This window comes from Heliangelus exortis, chromosome 4 (assembly GCF_036169615.1).
Source record: "Heliangelus exortis chromosome 4, bHelExo1.hap1, whole genome shotgun sequence".
NCBI lineage: Eukaryota > Metazoa > Chordata > Aves > Apodiformes > Trochilidae > Heliangelus > Heliangelus exortis.
In genome coordinates, this window is record NC_092425.1 from 2,648,797 (window position 1) to 2,666,971 (window position 18,175).

General features: G+C 37.4%; 1 protein-coding gene across 2 annotated transcripts in view; it reads left to right on the forward strand.

Annotated features, from left to right (window-relative positions):
* Nucleotides 1–18,175, forward strand: part of GSTCD (glutathione S-transferase C-terminal domain containing) — a 31,638-nt gene that overhangs the window by 3,850 nt on the left and 9,613 nt on the right. For both annotated transcript variants that reach the window (XM_071742614.1, XM_071742612.1), the window contains exons 3-7: nucleotides 422–673; nucleotides 1,349–1,442; nucleotides 16,893–17,008; nucleotides 17,215–17,259; nucleotides 17,656–17,784. In XM_071742614.1, coding sequence (XP_071598715.1) covers nucleotides 422–673; nucleotides 1,349–1,442; nucleotides 16,893–17,008; nucleotides 17,215–17,259; nucleotides 17,656–17,784 — 636 coding nt within the window. The remainder of the gene's footprint in view (nucleotides 1–421; nucleotides 674–1,348; nucleotides 1,443–16,892; nucleotides 17,009–17,214; nucleotides 17,260–17,655; nucleotides 17,785–18,175) is intronic.

The following is an 18,175-nucleotide window of genomic DNA, read 5'->3' on the forward strand; positions in this document are numbered from 1 at the left end:
GCTTATAGTCCACTATTCATTCCACATTTATGTGGTTTTGATGTGTTTTTTTTTTTTTCTGTTTGTTTTCTTTACTATTTTTTTAATCATCCCCTTGTTAGGAAATAGCAGATAACTAAGAATATGATTGAAATTGTGTTTTTCTGTTACTGACTGAAATTAGGATTAAAATTGATCATGCAGACCTTTTCACCCTATTAAACCAATGGCAACTGCAGATAAAGTCTAAATGGCCAGCTGGCAGTTCTGCCTGAAACCTGAGCTATTAACTCTTGACCTGAGCCAACTTTTTGCATTAGCATCATACTATGAGCAAACATGCTTGCTGTGGAGCTGAGCTCAGTTCTGTAGTTGTTGCCTTCTTGTGGCTTGGAGGAAGAAATTTACAGTAGCAAGTGACCTTTCTGTTTTATTTTGCTAGGTGTCCATCAAAAAACAAGGCAAAAATCTGGTAAATTTGCCTCTGATATCCAGTTGGTATCAAAGAGTTCAAGAAGTACCTGGAGTAAAGAAAGCTGCTGGCAAATGCAACATGGAGTTTCTCCAGCTTCCAGAGTTGATGCCTGCTTCAGATCAGCTGCAAGACCTCTCTGCAGTTCCTGATGCAGTAGCAGAAGAGAATGAAGACAGTCATTTTATAGGTGGTCCAAGGCCAACTGTGACAAAGTTAATGGTACTTTAAACTTTTTAATGAGTTATTTTAAATATTAATACTTTGCTTGATTTGGAAAAGGTGAAATTTATTGGAATTGCAGAAGCTGCATCTGACACCTTGAACAGTTTAATGCATTTTGCCCATCTTTTGTCTGATACTCATTGACTTAGAAGTAATTCTACTTTTTTGTTCTGTTACTTGACCAATTCAGGAATCAAGCAAAGATAGGACTGCTGGAAGCCCTATCAATAATTTTGAATAATCACAGTAACTTTTAGTTTGAATTACAATATTGTCTTCTTCTTTTTAAGATCTTTATAGAAACGATGACAAAACCCATTGCTTTTATGTTTGGTTTTATTGTTCTATCATTTCAGTTGGGTTTTCACTATTTAATGAGAGCTTTGAACATCTAGGAACCCTAATGAGTTTTGTTAAAAAAACCTCTCCATTATGTTCCACAACTCTCAGTATTTTTTGCCCAGAGGCTGACAGCATTTCCTAAAGAAAATTTCTTGTGAAAACGAAATACTTAATTTAAATCCCACATAATGTAGAGTCAGTTGCCTATTTAGTTTCTGTTAGACTAAAAGTGCTTCACAGTTTCATCTGATTAAATTCATTGGGAATTTTGCTACCAAATTCTGTGGGTAAGGGAGCAGTGTCTTAATTTCTCTCCTCCCTTTCACATAGGAAAATGGTATTGAAGCAAAGTTTTCTCCTCATCCATGCCCCAACTGGACACTAGACTGGACCAGTCTACCATCTGCTGTCAGTCCTGGAGAAGGTAAGGGGTTTTATGTATGTATGTATATGTTAAACTGTTCCTTCTTCTGGTGAAGCTACCTGACTGTTTCATAGGAAAATATGTAATTTTTCAGTGCATCTCTGTAAAACAGGTAGGTGGTTTGAAATCTGTTTTAAAATTCAGCCTGTTTGGGATATGTGGTGAGGTGACTTCCTTCATGTCATCAGCAGCTGATGACCAAACTGGGAGTAAAAGCATGACTTTGATTCCTTAACCACGTTCTGTCCTGCTGTTTCCTACTTTCCTGAACATTTCTTCATATCTAGAATTCTGACTATGTGATGCTAATATAATCAGCATGAATACTGTACATACACTGTGTCTCCAAAAGCAACAGTGGCTGATTTTATTCTATTGAAAATACTATAATAATTAGCAAAGCTTGGTAACTACATATGAGTGAGTATTCCCTTTTGTGGCAGTGTTCCCTGACTTAGAGGAGTTATTTGCTTTGTCCTGAAAAAGTGGCTAGATTTTTAAAATGCCTTTTAAAGCAAGAAAAAAATTTGGAAAGTACAGTATCAACTATTCAGGGATAAGGATGTTCCTTACGTGGCTTTTGTGATGGGTTTTGCTACCTTGATTTATAATCCACAAAACAATTCATAATATTCTGTAAATGTTTTTTATGGAGAGAGGGGCATGGGGGTAGAAGCAGAATTCAAGAAATACATACATAATATTTTAACAGGTTACCTTCATGTTGTTGTCTTTCCCTAAATATTTTGTGTGAGCTGAGAATTTGATCTTCAGTGCTTTTCCTTTTTTTTGAGATGCCTGCACTTATATGTCATTTATTTATGTACAAAATAGTGCATAGAATGGTCAAATTAGAAATGCTTTTATAAATGTAATTTGATTAGACATTATTGGCAAGATTGATTCAATACACCCAAGTTGCTTCTAGGATTATTTTGTGAATATAGGTCAGTTATTTTATTTTGTTCTGCTTTTTATTTTGGTATCGCTTTTGGAATATTTTAAACTGGAGAGATGCTTTCTGAGATAAGAATACACAGTGCTTAACAATCAAAGCTGTTTTAGGGAATCTGATTATTTATTAACATTTTTTTCTAATCAAGAAATGCGTATTATGTGTTTGTCTTAAAAGCAACGGTGTTTCTAAAATGAGATCCAGTCATTCTATAAAACAAAAGGAGTTAAACACTTTAAAGTGCTTTATTTCCCTTCCAAGCTTGTCAGAACTTTCTGAAAGACTTTGAAGATTTTTTTTTTTTTTCCCCAAACACTATTGTAGCCTATTTCAGTACCTCAAGCATCCTGAAGCAGGAACTCATCCTTCTTCAAATCCTTTTCCTATATCAGACAGCTCTTTGCCTGCAAGCCACATGGGTAACAATCCAAGGGAAACTCAACTGAAGCTGCTTCTCATTAACCTTGCCTTAAAGTTATAGTTTTGCTGCACTCATTTAAATAAGTTTAAAATACACTTATGAGTGTATTTTATTTTGCAATTCAAGGTCTGGGAAACCTGTGAGGGCATCAGAGCCAGGTTGTTCATAGTCTTAGTGAGTATTTGAGAAGTAAATAATTTTCAGTAACAAAGAGAAAGGGAAATGCTCATGGCTTGAATATAGGCAATACTGGTATTTGAGAGATGTATAATAAAGTGGAGAAAATTGCTGCAATTTAACTCATTTTATGTGGCTTATCTTAGAGGATTCTTGCAAAACTTCAGATTTTCTGTGTGACTTCTTTACACCTTTTGACTGTTCTGGGATATAGTATTGTATGGTTGGCCTGAGGACAATTTTGATGGGACTTTGAATGCTATTACTATTTTTAAGACAAAAAATCATTTGTGTGTAGCTGGGAGTAATAAATATGCATGCTAACAAACCAGATAACTTGGCCATGACAGTGTACACTGTCCCTACTGTTATTGGGCTCTCCCTCCATTTTTCTCTTGTGATTATCTTGGTTACCAAACTTTAAAAGGGAGGGCAATACATTATTTCATATTTTTAAGATGGCTATTTGGAAAAAGGAGGCAAACTTTTATATGACTGAGTTAAATTTGTATCTAATCATGATTTTTAGGTACCACATTTTACTGAAATGAATACTTTTCAGGAACAGGTCTCATAAAATCAATTCACCTCCATTGTGAGGGATAGAAATTTGGTGTATTTATGTTTGCTTGAAGTCTTGCATTTTTTAAAGTGATGTTTTGATCCAGATGACATGCTTAACAGCTTCTGAAATAGTCACAATCTGTGAGGAAAAAACAGCAGTTAGTATATTTTACTGAAAGTCATACTAAAAAGAATAATGTCAAGTTCTAACAGTGGCATTTTGGTTCGTTTAAGACACTTTCTTACTGATTTTGTATAGTAAATAATTGTGGTATAGGTGAGTGGCAGACTTCCCATGCAGCTGAAAATCTGATAACTGCAAAGTTTATGCAGTCTTTTATAAGCAGAGACCTCAAGGGACCTTGCTTACATCTGCAAAAGCATTTTGGCTTTTTCACTACTTCAAAGTGTAATGTTGAGCTCTGCAGTCTGCCTTGCAAGACAGACGTGTGATCTGGTGGAAAGGAATTGGATTTTATCTCAGTTTTTCTTTGTCAGGGTGGTGGTGTGTGTGTGACTTGTGGAGCTTAAAATCCTTACAGGCCACAGGGTGGCAGCAAAATCTGATTAAGAAACTACCTGGGTGGATGGAGCTGTGCTCTGTGACCAAGGAGTCACCCAAGAGCAAAGGATTTTTGTGTTGCAGCTCTCAGCTGAATAACCTCCAATCCCCAGATTTGGGACCACCTCTTAGAAAAAGTGATGTAAAACAATTTTTTCCCCTTCAAATTAGAGCTGGTGTTTGAACAGTTGGTATATTTCTTGTGTAGGGGCAGGACCTGAGGGCAGTAATTGCAGTCTGTTGTCTGAGGGTGCTGTCTGAACACACAGCAGAGCAGTGCTTTCTGCCTTGACTGTTTGCAGCCCTCAGAAAAGAGGTAATATCTGAGCAAGGAGAGACAGAGGAGGAAGCTTTGCCAGCTCAGGTTCTGCCAGAGTTTTATTTTCCTTTATTTTATTTTATTTGACCTTATTTGACTCTGAGCATGAGAATCTGGAACCCTCTTCATTAGGAGAGGAGGGCAGTTGGCAGAATGAGGTGGTTGAAAAGGTTCCCCAGAAACAAGTCAAAAATGTTCTCTCTCTTCATTGAACCTCTCACAGCTTTTCTTCCTGGCATAATCTGGCTTCCAAAAAAGGAAATGGAGGCACTGGGGAATTACACAGGAGTTAAGATCAGAAGATTAATTAAACATCAGCAGGAAGGTAGAGTTTCTGTGCTTGGGCACAGACAAGACTGCAGCCCAGAGAATAACTGAAACTGAGCCTCAGTGTTTCTCTTTCTCCTCTTCCCTGGTAACAAAATGCTGCAAACAGAGCAATAGAGTTTATGTTACTCTTACTCGAGCTTATTGGCATTCACTCACACTTTACTTTGGGGATAGGTTCTTTAAAAACTTTTGTTAATTGATTTGGGAGGAAAGGAGGAGAAGATTTTCTGGAAGTTAAAATATTTCATAAATTAAACTATTTACACGAACTTTTTTGTGATGGTGTTTGGAGAACCCATACAATTATTTGTAGATTACTTGTGAAAAATAAGCCAGCCTATCTTCTTATTTTGCAGTTTTCTATTTTACTGGATTCCTGAAACTGTATTCATGTCTCTTACTTAGTATTTAATATCCTTACCATGTTATTTCCAAGGCTGGTGGTCATTTCCAGAGTTTGTGATTTCCCAGATTTTATGTCAGTTCATAAGTAATCATAATAGATGAAATTTACACTTATTTAGTGGTTCTTAAATTAGACAATTCCCTGCAGAAACACAGGCAAACAGTTTTTAACAACCTTATTTTGCAGTGTCAAAGGCTTTGTACATTGGGGCAAGGTGGGACTATGCAACTTTTGAGGTTCTGTCAACTTTTGTGCAACATTAGTGAATTTTTGTAGGCTCTTTATAGACATTTTATAAGGAGTTTAAGAATCACAACATACTTCATGGGGGCAATACAGCAGGCTTGTGTATATAAATCATGCTTTGAAACTCATGTTTCTGCTAGAAAAAGGCATTGTGTGTCTTATTTAAGGTAAGCATTGTAGAAACCACTGAATATGCCTGCACTTTCTGTGCCCCAGTTGGGATCTGTTGGAGATTCAAGGTACAGATTTTTTTTCTTAAGTAATTTATGACAAAATATGAGATAAGGGGCATTTTTCCTGTCTGATGAAGTTACTTATGGTTTCCATCTGCACTTTCAGTGTTTGAAAATTTCCGTGTTGAGAATCTTGAATGTGTTGCTTGATTTGGATACAATTCCACATTGGATATGAGGAGTTCCATGCTAGCTTTTCCTTAAAGAGAGTTGTTATCCCCCAGCATTTTAAGTTCTAATCAGCAATTTCAAGGAAGACATCACTGCTATGTTTAAGGAAAAAAAAACCCCAAACATTAAAATTGTTTTATTATGAGTGATTCATCATCTGTTCTGAATAGACTGATATTTTCAAAGCTTTTAATTGCACAAAGGAAAGGCCAGGCTACTGTATGTTTAGTATTTTAGGGAAGGTGGTATTAATTATATTGTACTTGAACTGCATCTTCTCCAGATGGTCTGGAATAGCTTCTGAAAAGTTACTTTTTGGTGCATGTCTCATGTCAAATTTCTGGCATCTTACCATAGCAGTATTAAAAGGAATCCATATCCTTTAAAAACTTTTACAGTATTGAAGAGTAAAGGAAAGTGGGAAATGCAGTTTTTTGTAGAATTATCTTCTAAGTGCAGAAGAAATGCAAAATAATCCCAGTGTTAAATCAGTCAGATCTAATCTGAAACAATAAAATTCATCCTCTGCTGTTGTGGAATATTAATTTACAAATCCAGATACAACAGAGAGGGATATGGTGGCTTTATTACAATTTTTGCTGGGAAAAAAACTTTAAAACTTTTACAGATCTCTCTTGGAGTTGTTGGTCTTTGGTGCTGAAATCACCTGTGTGAGTATTGTGGGCAGACCAATTGATACAGTGTTCATTCAGTTGTTCCATCAGCACACTCTACCTGGAGTTTTCTAATGTACTTAAATGTACTTAAATACATTTGGATATCCCATTTGCTGATCTCTCCTGCCTTCTTGGATTTTTAGTGACAAAAAATAAGAAACAAAACAACATCCCTCCCCTTCCAAGACTAAGATAACACTTAGCTGTATAAACTGTCCTGATTGCTTCCATGAAGAAATGCTGAACTGGACAAAATTCTTACCTTGGCTCTCAGTTGCATTGCTTGTTTTCTGAATTCTTCCCTTTGTTAATTAAGAGCATGCTGGAAAAAATAAAAATACACTCTTAAACATCCCTGTTTTATACAAATGCTCCATGCTGTCCTAGTCTTTGTACCTGGTATTTTTGAAGGATGCACTGGAAGTTAGCTTTCAGAAGGTAGCCAGTGATTCTAGGCTGCATATGTGGTTTTTCAAGCCTGCATATGGAAACTGGCTTCCTTTCCCCATCTTTCATCAGTTAAAGACATTGGGAAATTCTGGTTTATGTTATGGACTTCCAGGAGACAGCCTTTCATCCTGCATCCTGGAGTGGGTTCATGTGTTTTGGTGCAAGGTCAGTGAGAATTAACCAGCCAGTGTTTTTAGGAAAGGAGATGGTGCTGTTACTTTCAGTGCAACAGGCTTAATTCATGCAAGAGCTAAGACAACCTGCAGAGATAACACCATGAATCATACTTTATAGACCAGTTGTGTTTTATAATAATTTTCCTCGAAATTTTATCTGTCATTCTTATGTTTCTGTATAATGAACAGAAGCTACTTGGATAAGTGTTGGAAGTTCTCAAAATGTATTGCAGTAATACGAATAGGGAAAAGTCTGTAGTTCATTTTCTCTCACAAAGGGAAAAGAATGTAATTAAATCTTTGCTCAGAGGTAGTAACCTGCTGAATGAACACAGATAGATAACCTTGAGAAACTAGACTTGCTGCAGGAAATAAATTTTGTGGACTTCATGATAAATGTGACATTCATATGTGTAAATTTCTGATGTTTTTCATATTTTATGTTGATGATGTGTGCTTTTAAAAAATCTATATTCTTTAGACCTTGTCAGCTGCTATATACAGGCTTACTGGGTTTGTTTTCAACAAGCCTCATATTACTGCTATGAATCTAAGTGTAACTACAATTCTTGTTTTGTTCTGTTTGGTTTTACTGCTCTTCAGAGGCTGTGGTATCTATATTCCTCTACATTCTCTCCATGTGGTTCTTTCTTTTTGATGACTGCGTTTTCAAATGCTCTGGATAGTTACTCTGGCTGATTTTCCTTTTTTTTAAGAACAGGTAGACGGGGTAGTGTGAAGAATAGACAGTTTTGATTTTCAAAATCAAAGGTAGCAGTTTGTTTGAAGGCTGTTGTTCACCATCACACAGATGGCTGTTTGCAGGTGTGATGTTGCTTGTTGAACCAAAATGAAATTATTTTGATTCTGAGATCAGTAAGTTTTTCTTCTTAATAGGAGAGGAAAATCACAGTTTTAACTCCACAGCACTGGGGAGTTAGTAAACTAAGTTTCTTTTGTTAGTAGACTGCTATGAATATCCTCCAAACCTTGAAAAGGTTGGTTTTATATTTTGCAAAATGGAAAAAGGGATGGAGCAACAATGCTAACACTGAAGAAGTGTTTTAGTTATATTCTTTATCTTTTATATTTGGTTTGCTCCTGTGCTGTGTGTCCTCTTGAAGGCAGGACTTTAAATGTCCTCTGTTGAAAAGAGCACTGCAATTTACTCTGACAGCATAATGCTGCAGAAGGGAAACAAGAGAATTGGCTCAGTCCTGTCACTGTGACCTCAGTCATAGGTGGCTTTGTTGGGACTTTTTTTCCCTTTCAGCTTGTGAATATTTGCTTATTTTGAGCTTTCTAATCGTAGCAGGCATCTGTTGATCTGCGGAGTTCCGAGGCCAGAGACTTTTCTGTTGTTTGTGTTCCTGCGGTGCTTAAGTTTCACAACAGAAACAATGGTTTCACTTCCAGAAGATCTTCTGATCCCAATTAGACATTGGCATGCTACTGTATCCGTGACAAATTAGCACACAGCTGGCAACTTGGGCCTAAATACTGCTACGGGAGGACACGTGAAACCTGACTTGGCTTGAAAACAATTCTATAGATAGAGAGCATATGATCTCTAAAGCTTTTCAGTAAAAGTTAAATGCTAAAGGGGGGGAGAAGGAGGGGGGCAAAATGAGAAGTATTGTTTGAGCCCCCTGATATCACTTACATCAAATCAATGCTTTGCAAGATGAGGGAGCTGCGTTTTTGGTCTGATAGTACTAACACTTGACCATGATTTAATAGTTTATTTATTCCATCTAACATGGAATCCTTTCTTGTGTTTAATACTGAATATACCCATAATTGCAGTCCCTGTCCCAGCAGAGCTTGCTGTCTGGACAATTTGTCCCTTCTTCCCAGAAAAGTTGTCTTCTTCCTAGAAGAGTCTAATTCTGCCACTGCCTCCATATATTTAATTGTACTTTGATTTCACTTGGTTCATTTCCAGACTAATTTCCTAAGGAAGAAAAGAGAGGGATGTAGAACTCAGCTGAAAGTTAAGGATATCTCAGTTCTAATATTAAGTCTTTCTTCACTTCTAATATTGACTATCTGAAAGGATGTATGACCAGTCTGTTCATTTCACCATCTCATTGCTATCATTTTTTCCCCCCACAAACTCTTTGAAAACATTTTGAGCTGTCTGTGGACTGACATATAATCAATGTGTGCCTCTGTTTCTTTTGACAGTAATTCAGCAGTATGGATGGAATTATATTCCTGGAAACAGGAAATAGTCAGAACTTGGACTAATGAATAAATCAAATTAATGTTTGATGTTTTCTTAAATTAGCCATTGTTGACTATTTTTTTTTTAAGTATAGAAATTTAAACATTAATTTATTTGTTTGAGCACTCCACTGCTTGCCCGTTGCTAGTCTCATTCTTTGCAATTCAGGTTTGTCATCCCCAAAATGTATTTCAGATTTATGTGAAGCACCCAAAGCCTGCTAGACAGGTGTCAGTTTTAAGCAATTTTGACAACAGAAATAAGTTTTGTTGATGTGGTTACCTGGCCTAAAATGTGAAAGCCAACATAAATGGGTATGTAGCCAAGGTTGTTAATGTCCCTATATTGTGTAATGTATTTTTTGAGCACAGTCTGTTCCTGAACAATTTCTGTGAAGCATTGCTATAATTTTTTTTTTTCACTAAAATGTCTATTTTTTTTGAAAGATTGGAAATGATTCCATAATTAAAATGATCTGTTTCTCACCTCAGTTTGAACAGAGATAGAATAGTTCTGTGCTATTGAAAAAACATTTGCCCAAGGGATTATTTTCCATCTTATCTGCAGCACGTCTTTTACATTCCTCTGCTTGTGCTCATTATTGGATGCATTGGCCCAGTTGTGATCTCACTTGGAATTGGAATTGTAAGTTCTCTGTAACTTATTTTTGCTATGTGTTAAGTAGGATGTGATGCAGAAAAGAAGTTATACCTTCTATTAAGCTTTCTGGTCACTTTGAATTTTAATTACTTTGTTAACACAGGTTAGATTGTTCTTTAGTGTTTGTTTCCCTCATTTTTTGTTCCATGGTTAATACATGCATTTTACATCTCTCTTGTTTTTAACTGTGGCATGAAGATTACAGCCACAGTTGATTCTCATTTGCAGGGAGCAAGGAGAACATGTGGCAGACATTATTAATGTTGAACTCCTCTTTTAGTCCTAAGGTCAGAAATTTTGTTTAAAGATGGGTTTGTAGCTGTTGCAATGGCAAAAACCAGGGCTGAAAATCGTCTGGGTGTAGCTTGAGCTTCACCTGATTTTGGGTCAAATTCAAAACATGCAAGTCTGTATGAATGGATCTGTTCATGGTCTTTTATTAGCAGGGAGATGAGCAGATTCTATGCTGTATTTTTTCCTGAAGTTCCTGCAATGATAAGCTGATCTCTAATAATTAGTTAATCTCGAGTACCAAGGTCAAGGCATTTTTGTGAATGTAGAGCTTTTTTAGCATAATTTGTTCATAATTTTAATGAATACCATAGGGAAGTGCTCGCCTTAAAAACAGCAGTTTCTTAGGTTAGTTAAAAGGATAAAAGGAACCTTCCTTTGTTTCTTGGGTTTTGGGTTTTGGTTTTGGTTGTTGGGTGGGGTTTTTTTGTTGTTGTTGTGTTGTTTTTAAAGTAAATTTTCCATTGACTTGAAGAGCTGGTTCTTGCCTACAGCAGCCATGTGTGTACTTAGTTTAAATGGAGTTGTCCTATTGAGGTCTTGTAAAAAATGAGCACATCAGGAGCTTCAGAAGAATCACAGCTTAATTTTAAAGCTGTTCAGGTGGAGTCTGTTTCTCTGGAGACATCCAAATCCCACCTGGATGTGTTCCTGTGTGACTGCTGGAGGTGACCCTGCTCTGGCAGGGGACTCAATGACCTTTGAGGTCCCTTCCAACCCCTCACTTTCTGTGATTAAAGTGATTCAGTTCTATTTGCTACTGTGCAACTGCCCACAAGGCCAAAGAAATAAATTTTAAGGCTCTTAACTTTTTTTATCATCTTCTTCTAGTTTTGTATCACAAATATATTTCGTATTCAAGTGCTCCAGACTGCACTGATTTCTAATCTGGTTTAATTTAGTTAATCAGAGAGGGACAGAGCATAGTGCTCAACTAATCTTTTTTAATTACTTTTCTGAAGTATTTTCAACTCTGTAACTAATTAACAAAAAAAAAAAACCACAATAACCCAAACCTTGTAATATTTTATTCACTTAACTCAAAATAGCTTTTTAAATCGGAGAAATCAGATTTAATAGTATGTGGTCTGCAGTCCATTTGTAAGACAGCTGGTGGCTGCTGCATCTGTAAAATTAGAAGCATAGTTCATGATTGTATTTTATATAAAGCAGCAGTACAAGAGAAAAAATGGGCTTTACAACAGTCATTGATTGTCAAGGGATGTTGAGCTCCCTTGTACCTAAGGGGGAAATTAATTGAAAACCATTGATTGCTTTATCCTTTCATCCTCAGATTTCTGAGTCTGCAGACTGTTTAAATTGCACTTTTTTGCTAATATTCACTGTTACACAGGAACATTGATGGAGCTTGCCTGCCTTTACTTATTGGTAGAAAGCAATCCCTATTACATGAAGATAATTACTAGTAAGTTGTCTTGGCATAGAGTCTATTTACCTTTTCCTGCCAGGTCCCTGCATGTTTTCATTGTTCCTTGTGTTTCTTAACTTTCTCAGTTCATCACAGCCATAATCAGATTTTCAGGAAAGTTGTGTTATTTTAGGTTATTTTAACTGACCTCTGAGGAGGATGTGACTAACAAATGGGTTGACAAAAGCCAACATTTGTTGCCCAGAGCCTCCTGACAGCTAAGAATACACAGCTGCTCATTGCTTTGCAGGTCAGAGCACATCAGTTTGCATTCTGCATTGACCAGACTTTGCACACTTGGACATTCCTGGCAAGTCTAAGAGAAATAACAGCATTTGTGTAGTTACTGATGTGCACATGTGTAAAGTAAGAGCTTTAGTATTCACTGGGGGAGGAACAAAAAAAATCAAACCCAAAAGATCACAAATAATGCCTGTAAATTGTCCTTGTGGAGAATGTATAGCTTGCACTTTCAGTCAACAGATAAGGCAAGGAAAGAAATCCTCAGAGTATGCAATATTTTTACTATATAAAGGCTTTTATGACCAAACGTGGAGATATTTTAGCTACAGCCAAGGGAGTAGGAGGGGTGAATGCTGCTTTGCATGATTTAAAGTACATACACATAGGGCAAAAATAAAAGGGGCAGGAAAGACAATTGAACTCCTTAAGAACATTTTACTCTCTTTTTTTTAAATAGGAGTCCCTCCTGATGTTACTTACCAATCTGCTCTGTATTAAGCTTTGCAAAATAGCTTTATCACTTCAGGCATAAAAACCCCCCTTGATCTCATATACAGTCTTGTAGTCTAAAAAGGTCAGACAGCTATGAAAACTGACCTTTGACAACCTAAACAGGAATCTGGTCTCTTTTTTTTTTTCTTCTGTATTAGTGGATTTCAAGCAACAATAGAGTAAGTCACTTTAAAAAAAAAAAATTAACAGATGCCAGTAAAAAATGAAAATTAATGCTGGGCACCCCTTGGCTGCACCTATGTTCTGCTTATAAAAGCTTTTGGGTTTTCTTCCAGTTGCTAATCTTCAAAATCCAAGGTGCCCAAACCTATCTGTCACTTACAAACCTTGCAAAGTGAAGGTGGAAGAATAAAGGAAAGGAAAAATCAACCTCTGCTGTGCTAAATATGGAAAAGGGTCTCTAGCCCCAGAAGAAGTGCTGTTTTACCTGGGCATGAAATTTTACCCAATCTCAGCAGCATCCAGGCTTGTGAGGTAGGGCCTGCTCACTTTCTGCAAAACTTCTTCAGATAAAGATGTCTGGCAATGAAACAAGAATCAAACCTTTCTTTCCCTCTCCCAAGCCTAACCTGCTGATTGACAGCCCCTGTTTTGATGAGAGTGGGGAACAAACAGCTCAGTCCTGATGAATCCAGTGCTCACCAGGGGCTGCGAGTGGTTGTCCCTTGCACAAAGAGGAGAGAGAGCTCCTTCCCCAGATGGAGCCAGGGATGGGCCCCTGTAGAGTTCAGAATCATAGAATCATAGAATGGGCTGGGTTGGAAGGGACCTCAGAGATCATCAAGTCCAACCCTTGATCCACTACTGCTGCAGTTCCCAGCCCATGGCACTGAGTGCCACATCCAGTCCCTTTTTAAATATCTCCAGGGATTCCAATGTCTGATCACCCTCTCCGTAAAGAAATTCTTTCTAATGTCCAACCTAAACCTCCCCTGGCACAACTTGAGACCTCTTGTGCCCTCTTGTCTTGCTGAGAGTTGCCTGAAGCCCCTCTAATTCACACTCCCAGCTGCTCAGCAGGATCTCACCCTTCAGGGGACCAATTCTAGGTAGTTCAGAGGCAGCCTGTTCACAGTGCATGCAGGAGCACAGCAGATTTCCCTTTCTGAGCCCCTTATCCTGAATATCTGTAACTGATTGCTAAGGAAAAGGTAAGAGCTGAATGCTCTGCACAGTCAGAAGTTGTGAATCACAAGAAAGAAAGACCAAAAGGCCCCTTCTGATATACATAAGCTCATTAATTCCCACCATAGCAGCTAAACAAGCAAAAAAAAAAAAAAAAAAAAAAATTAAATATGAGGTATAGTAATAATCTGTATTATTCTTGTGTCTTATTTGCATTGATAAGAGTGAGAGAGCCTGAACTAATAATTCAGAAACAGGAAAAATTGGCTTAGGAGACAGACATGATTCATTTGGCCCTTACATGTCAAACAATGCAGCAGCTGGCTGGGGGACAAGCAGCAGTAGTTCCAGCTTAGCTTTGCATGCTATGTCTGCTTTCTGTAGGTTAATGGCTGGAGGAATCCTCCAAAACACCCTGCTTTGTGCTATTTGTGGCATGGCAGCTGTGGTTTGTCCTTGAGTATTGTGCAGGAAAATGGCTCAGAAGATTTGTGCTAATAATGCCTGTTGAGAGGCAGGAATTGAAAACAAAATTTTCTGCCCGGGTTCCTCTCATCATTACAAAGACTGAAGTTGAAATGGGATGTAAGAGGCTGATACAAAAGTTACCAGGGGAAAAAAAAAAGCATTTGCAATAAATCCCATTAGATTAATTGTGGGTGTTACTTGAGCTCAGGAAGCCTTGAATTCAGAATGCTTTCCACCAAGGGAGCTTATGACTTTATACCATGAATGAGCTTTAAGTACTTTCATTATTTGTTTTCCCCCAGTAGAAAGAAAGAAAAATTGTGAAGGTTGAAGTTCTGTGGGGTTTTTTGGTTTTGTTTTTTCGTTTGTAAAGATAATGCTTGTGAGACCCAACCATTGTTAAAAATTAGTTAGTGTCATTGAAGCCATTGAAGCTTACTAAGCAAATTTTGTTGTGTTCAAACCCATTTTGGAGAACAGAGGTGACCTTTAATCTGACTGTGTATTTCTAGCTAAGCAATTCCATATACTTTGGCAGTCTGGAGGTTCAAAGGGCAAGTCCACACTGAATTCTCTCAAAGAAACCCCTCTGTTTATGCTTTTATCATGCTTTTGGAAAGCCTGTTTTTCTTTTTAGCTGAACCTGAGATGTTATCCAGTACTGATCAGTAGTTAAGTCCTTCCTTCCTTCTTGTTATTTGTGCCTGCTGCTGCTATCCACTAGTTCTGGACCTGCAATATCACAAGTTATTATTAAATATATTAAAGTTATTAAATAATATATTATTATTAAATAACTACAGTTAGAAGTGTGCCTGCAGTTTTCTAGAGGTAAGCTGAGCTAACTTCAAGCTGGTAGCTTTGATTTTGGCAGCATATGAGCTAACATTTTGGAATGGAGCTATCCTAGCACTGTTGCCCTGGCTGTCTGAACTGAATTATTTAAAGCAAGCTCAGATGTACCAAGGTGAGCTGCAGTCACACCTCTCACAGCTGTGTAATCATACTCAGGTGTAGATATTTTGTGTGGATGGCTCAGATCAGGCTTCTAAGGAAGCTGTAGCTGTTGGGAGTTCTGGACTTGGCAGCTCATTGGATTATCCAATAAAAGAATCCAAACGTGATGCAGTTTCCTGCTGTCTCCATAGAGGTGGGAGACACCTGGTCATTTATTTTTTGTCTAAGAGCAACAGCTATTTAGTTAAGTATTTTATCAGGTAGAATTGAAACGAAACAAAAGCCAAGAACTCTGTGGATTGATGAAAAATAACCCAAGTGGCAACCTGTATTATCAAGATGAAAGTCCCTGTTACTTGTGCTCCCCTTGCCACAGCTGTATTTCAGGTATATATTCAGGGATATAGCAGGCAAATGTAAATTATATTTCCTGGTTAATTTCATTTCTTGCTCAGCCAGCCCCAAGCAGATAAGAGCTGTGTGCAAGACAAGAGCTACTTTTAGAACTCAAACAATCCATTGTGCATGGATGTATGTACACACCCCTACACATTTATGTACAGAGAATGTGCTGGCGTGGGGGTTTTTTTAATGTTTTTTTTATCACAAAACCTGTCTACCCAACACATTACAGGTTTGGCCTTGCAAGCTGAATTTCCAGGTCAAACACCATGACAGCACATGCTGGAATGTAATGTGTGCATCTTCCACTGGCTTCAGGTGGAACTGTGGTGAGAATGTTTGAACATGAGTTTATCAAATGGAAGCATGAAAATTTAAGGCAAGCTGTGGAGCAGTTCACATAGGTATTTGGCACAAAAGAAATTAGGGTTGCCAGAAAGGTAATTCATAAATTTTTTTTCCATTTTTTACTCATGTAAAAGAGACAAGTCCTTAAAATATAGTTATAATTTTACAGAATGTGGTAAAGGTTTCCTATCCACAGTCCTTGTGTACATTTTTGTCAGCAGAAAGTTTCATTTTCTGACACTGTTCTTTATGACAACTTTCTCAAATGTAACATTGGTTTAATTTTTATGAAAATGTACTATTTTATAGTTACAAAGCTGGTAAGTGAGGAGGTTGTGCTCAGTCTATACCAACTCTGCATTCTGAACAAACCAAAACAGTATGAAATAGGTCTTTCAGCACTCTTTTAGCTCCACTGAGACAAAATGCATCTTTACAAATATGCAAGTGCTGACTAAACAAATTCATTTTCTCTGAAGCAACTCTATGTTGGAGTTTACAAGTCACATCTGAAATAAATTAATTGGTTTTCCACTTCTGGTTGTATTACAGATGTGATGGAGAGCCAGACTTCACTAGGCAGTAGTTGCTTTGAGAAGCACCTCCTCGCACACTCATTTAAATAATTAGGGCTGCAAATTATGAAAAGTTAAAATTGATGTAAGGGCACAACTTTGAAAAGCAGGATGCTTAAAGATAGTGCATAGATTTAGTAAACAGGCATTTATTTTGGCAACCTCATTATGAATGAGTTTGAGCTGTTTCTAGGCATGATTTACACTTTTAGAATGTAATCAGGCTAGATCTTACACTGATTTGATTACTTTATATCTTTATTTTAACATTGCTTCCAGCCTGTTCCTAATGGTGGATTAATAGCAGCAGCTGGAAAGTAAAGTTTTAAATGTGTTAAAACTATAGAGAAAACCATACCAAATACTTGTGAATTTAGCTCAGAGTGGATTTGGTTGCCCAACTGTTCCTGCCAGTTTTTATTCTTTGTCATAAATTTCATATGCAGTGCTTTGCTGTTACCCATTTAAATTTCTCAAGGTTGAGAACTGCTGATCATGCTCAGGCATTTTCTCTGTCATCTGCAGGAAAGATGTCTGGAGACAGGGCCCTGAGGAAGCAGCAGCAGTTGAATAATTTGGTAGCAGCTGTGACCAAACTTGCTAAGCCTGGAGATGTGATTGTGGATTTTTGCAGTGGAGGGGTAATGTATATATTTGTTTACATGATGCACTTCCAGCTCTCATCTTGGCAGTGCCAAGTGGTTGCTGCCACGAAGCAAAGCCAAAGTACAAGTGCTGCTTTCAGAGGTTCTGTCACTGGGGAGAGGGCTGCTCATCATGTAATGATGACAGCAGCAGGGACACTGAAAAGTGACTCAGATTTTGTCATTTGTTTTTGTTTTCACAGGGCCATGTTGGCATTGTTCTAGCTCACATGATGCCATCATGTCAGGTAAATTTTAAATATAAACTACGGACAATATAAGCTCTTGGTCTTTGATAATCATCTTAAAAGATGTGCACATAGGGACAGTAAATATCAAGACACAGTTGTCTCATTGGAGGACTTACATTTGAAGCATGATAATTTTTAGCTTGATCTCAAATGTGTGCAGTGCTTGCCTGAGGAAAAAAAAAAAAGCCAGAGGAAAATATAAAGTATTTGCAAACTGGTTGACATTGGCAATTATCAAGTGTCTTCCACTGCTGCTGACTTTCCTGCTAATAATTCTGGAGATCTCAAGATCTGCCACAAGTAATTTAGAGGTTTTCAAGTGGTGTGCTTGTTGGTGATGTTCTCCTTGATTTCTCACTATTATTTTGTTTTTCTCCTGTGTCTGGAACCCAGGTGGTGCTCATAGAAAATAAGGAGTTGTCTCTGATCCGTGCTAAAGACCGAAGTGATGAACTGGGTTTAAAAAACATTTGGTTCATTCAAGCAAATCTGGACTATTTTAATGGGTCTTTTAACATTGGGGTAAGTTGTTACAACTTTTCCACTTCAAAACTTCAGTGTTAGGATTAATTATTCTTGAAAGAACTAAAATATCCTGAGAGAAGAAAAGTCTGTATGTCTCCAGAGTGTGGTATTTTTGATGCTGTAAGAAGCACTCTTGTTACAGTAAATTGTATTGTTAATTTTGTGATTATTATTTGTTGAAAGTTGGCATCACTTTTACATGATTGAAGAAAGAAGAGTTTGCCCCAATCAAATACAAAAATAGGAGCATTGCTTAACCATGTTGGACTAAAAATGGGGCAGATTCTTCGTTTAACTGTGTTATTTTAGAATCAGTGATACATTAATGGATACATTCTGGAAGACAGGGATGAGGAGCAGAGTGAAGCTCCTGTAATTCCCGGGGAAA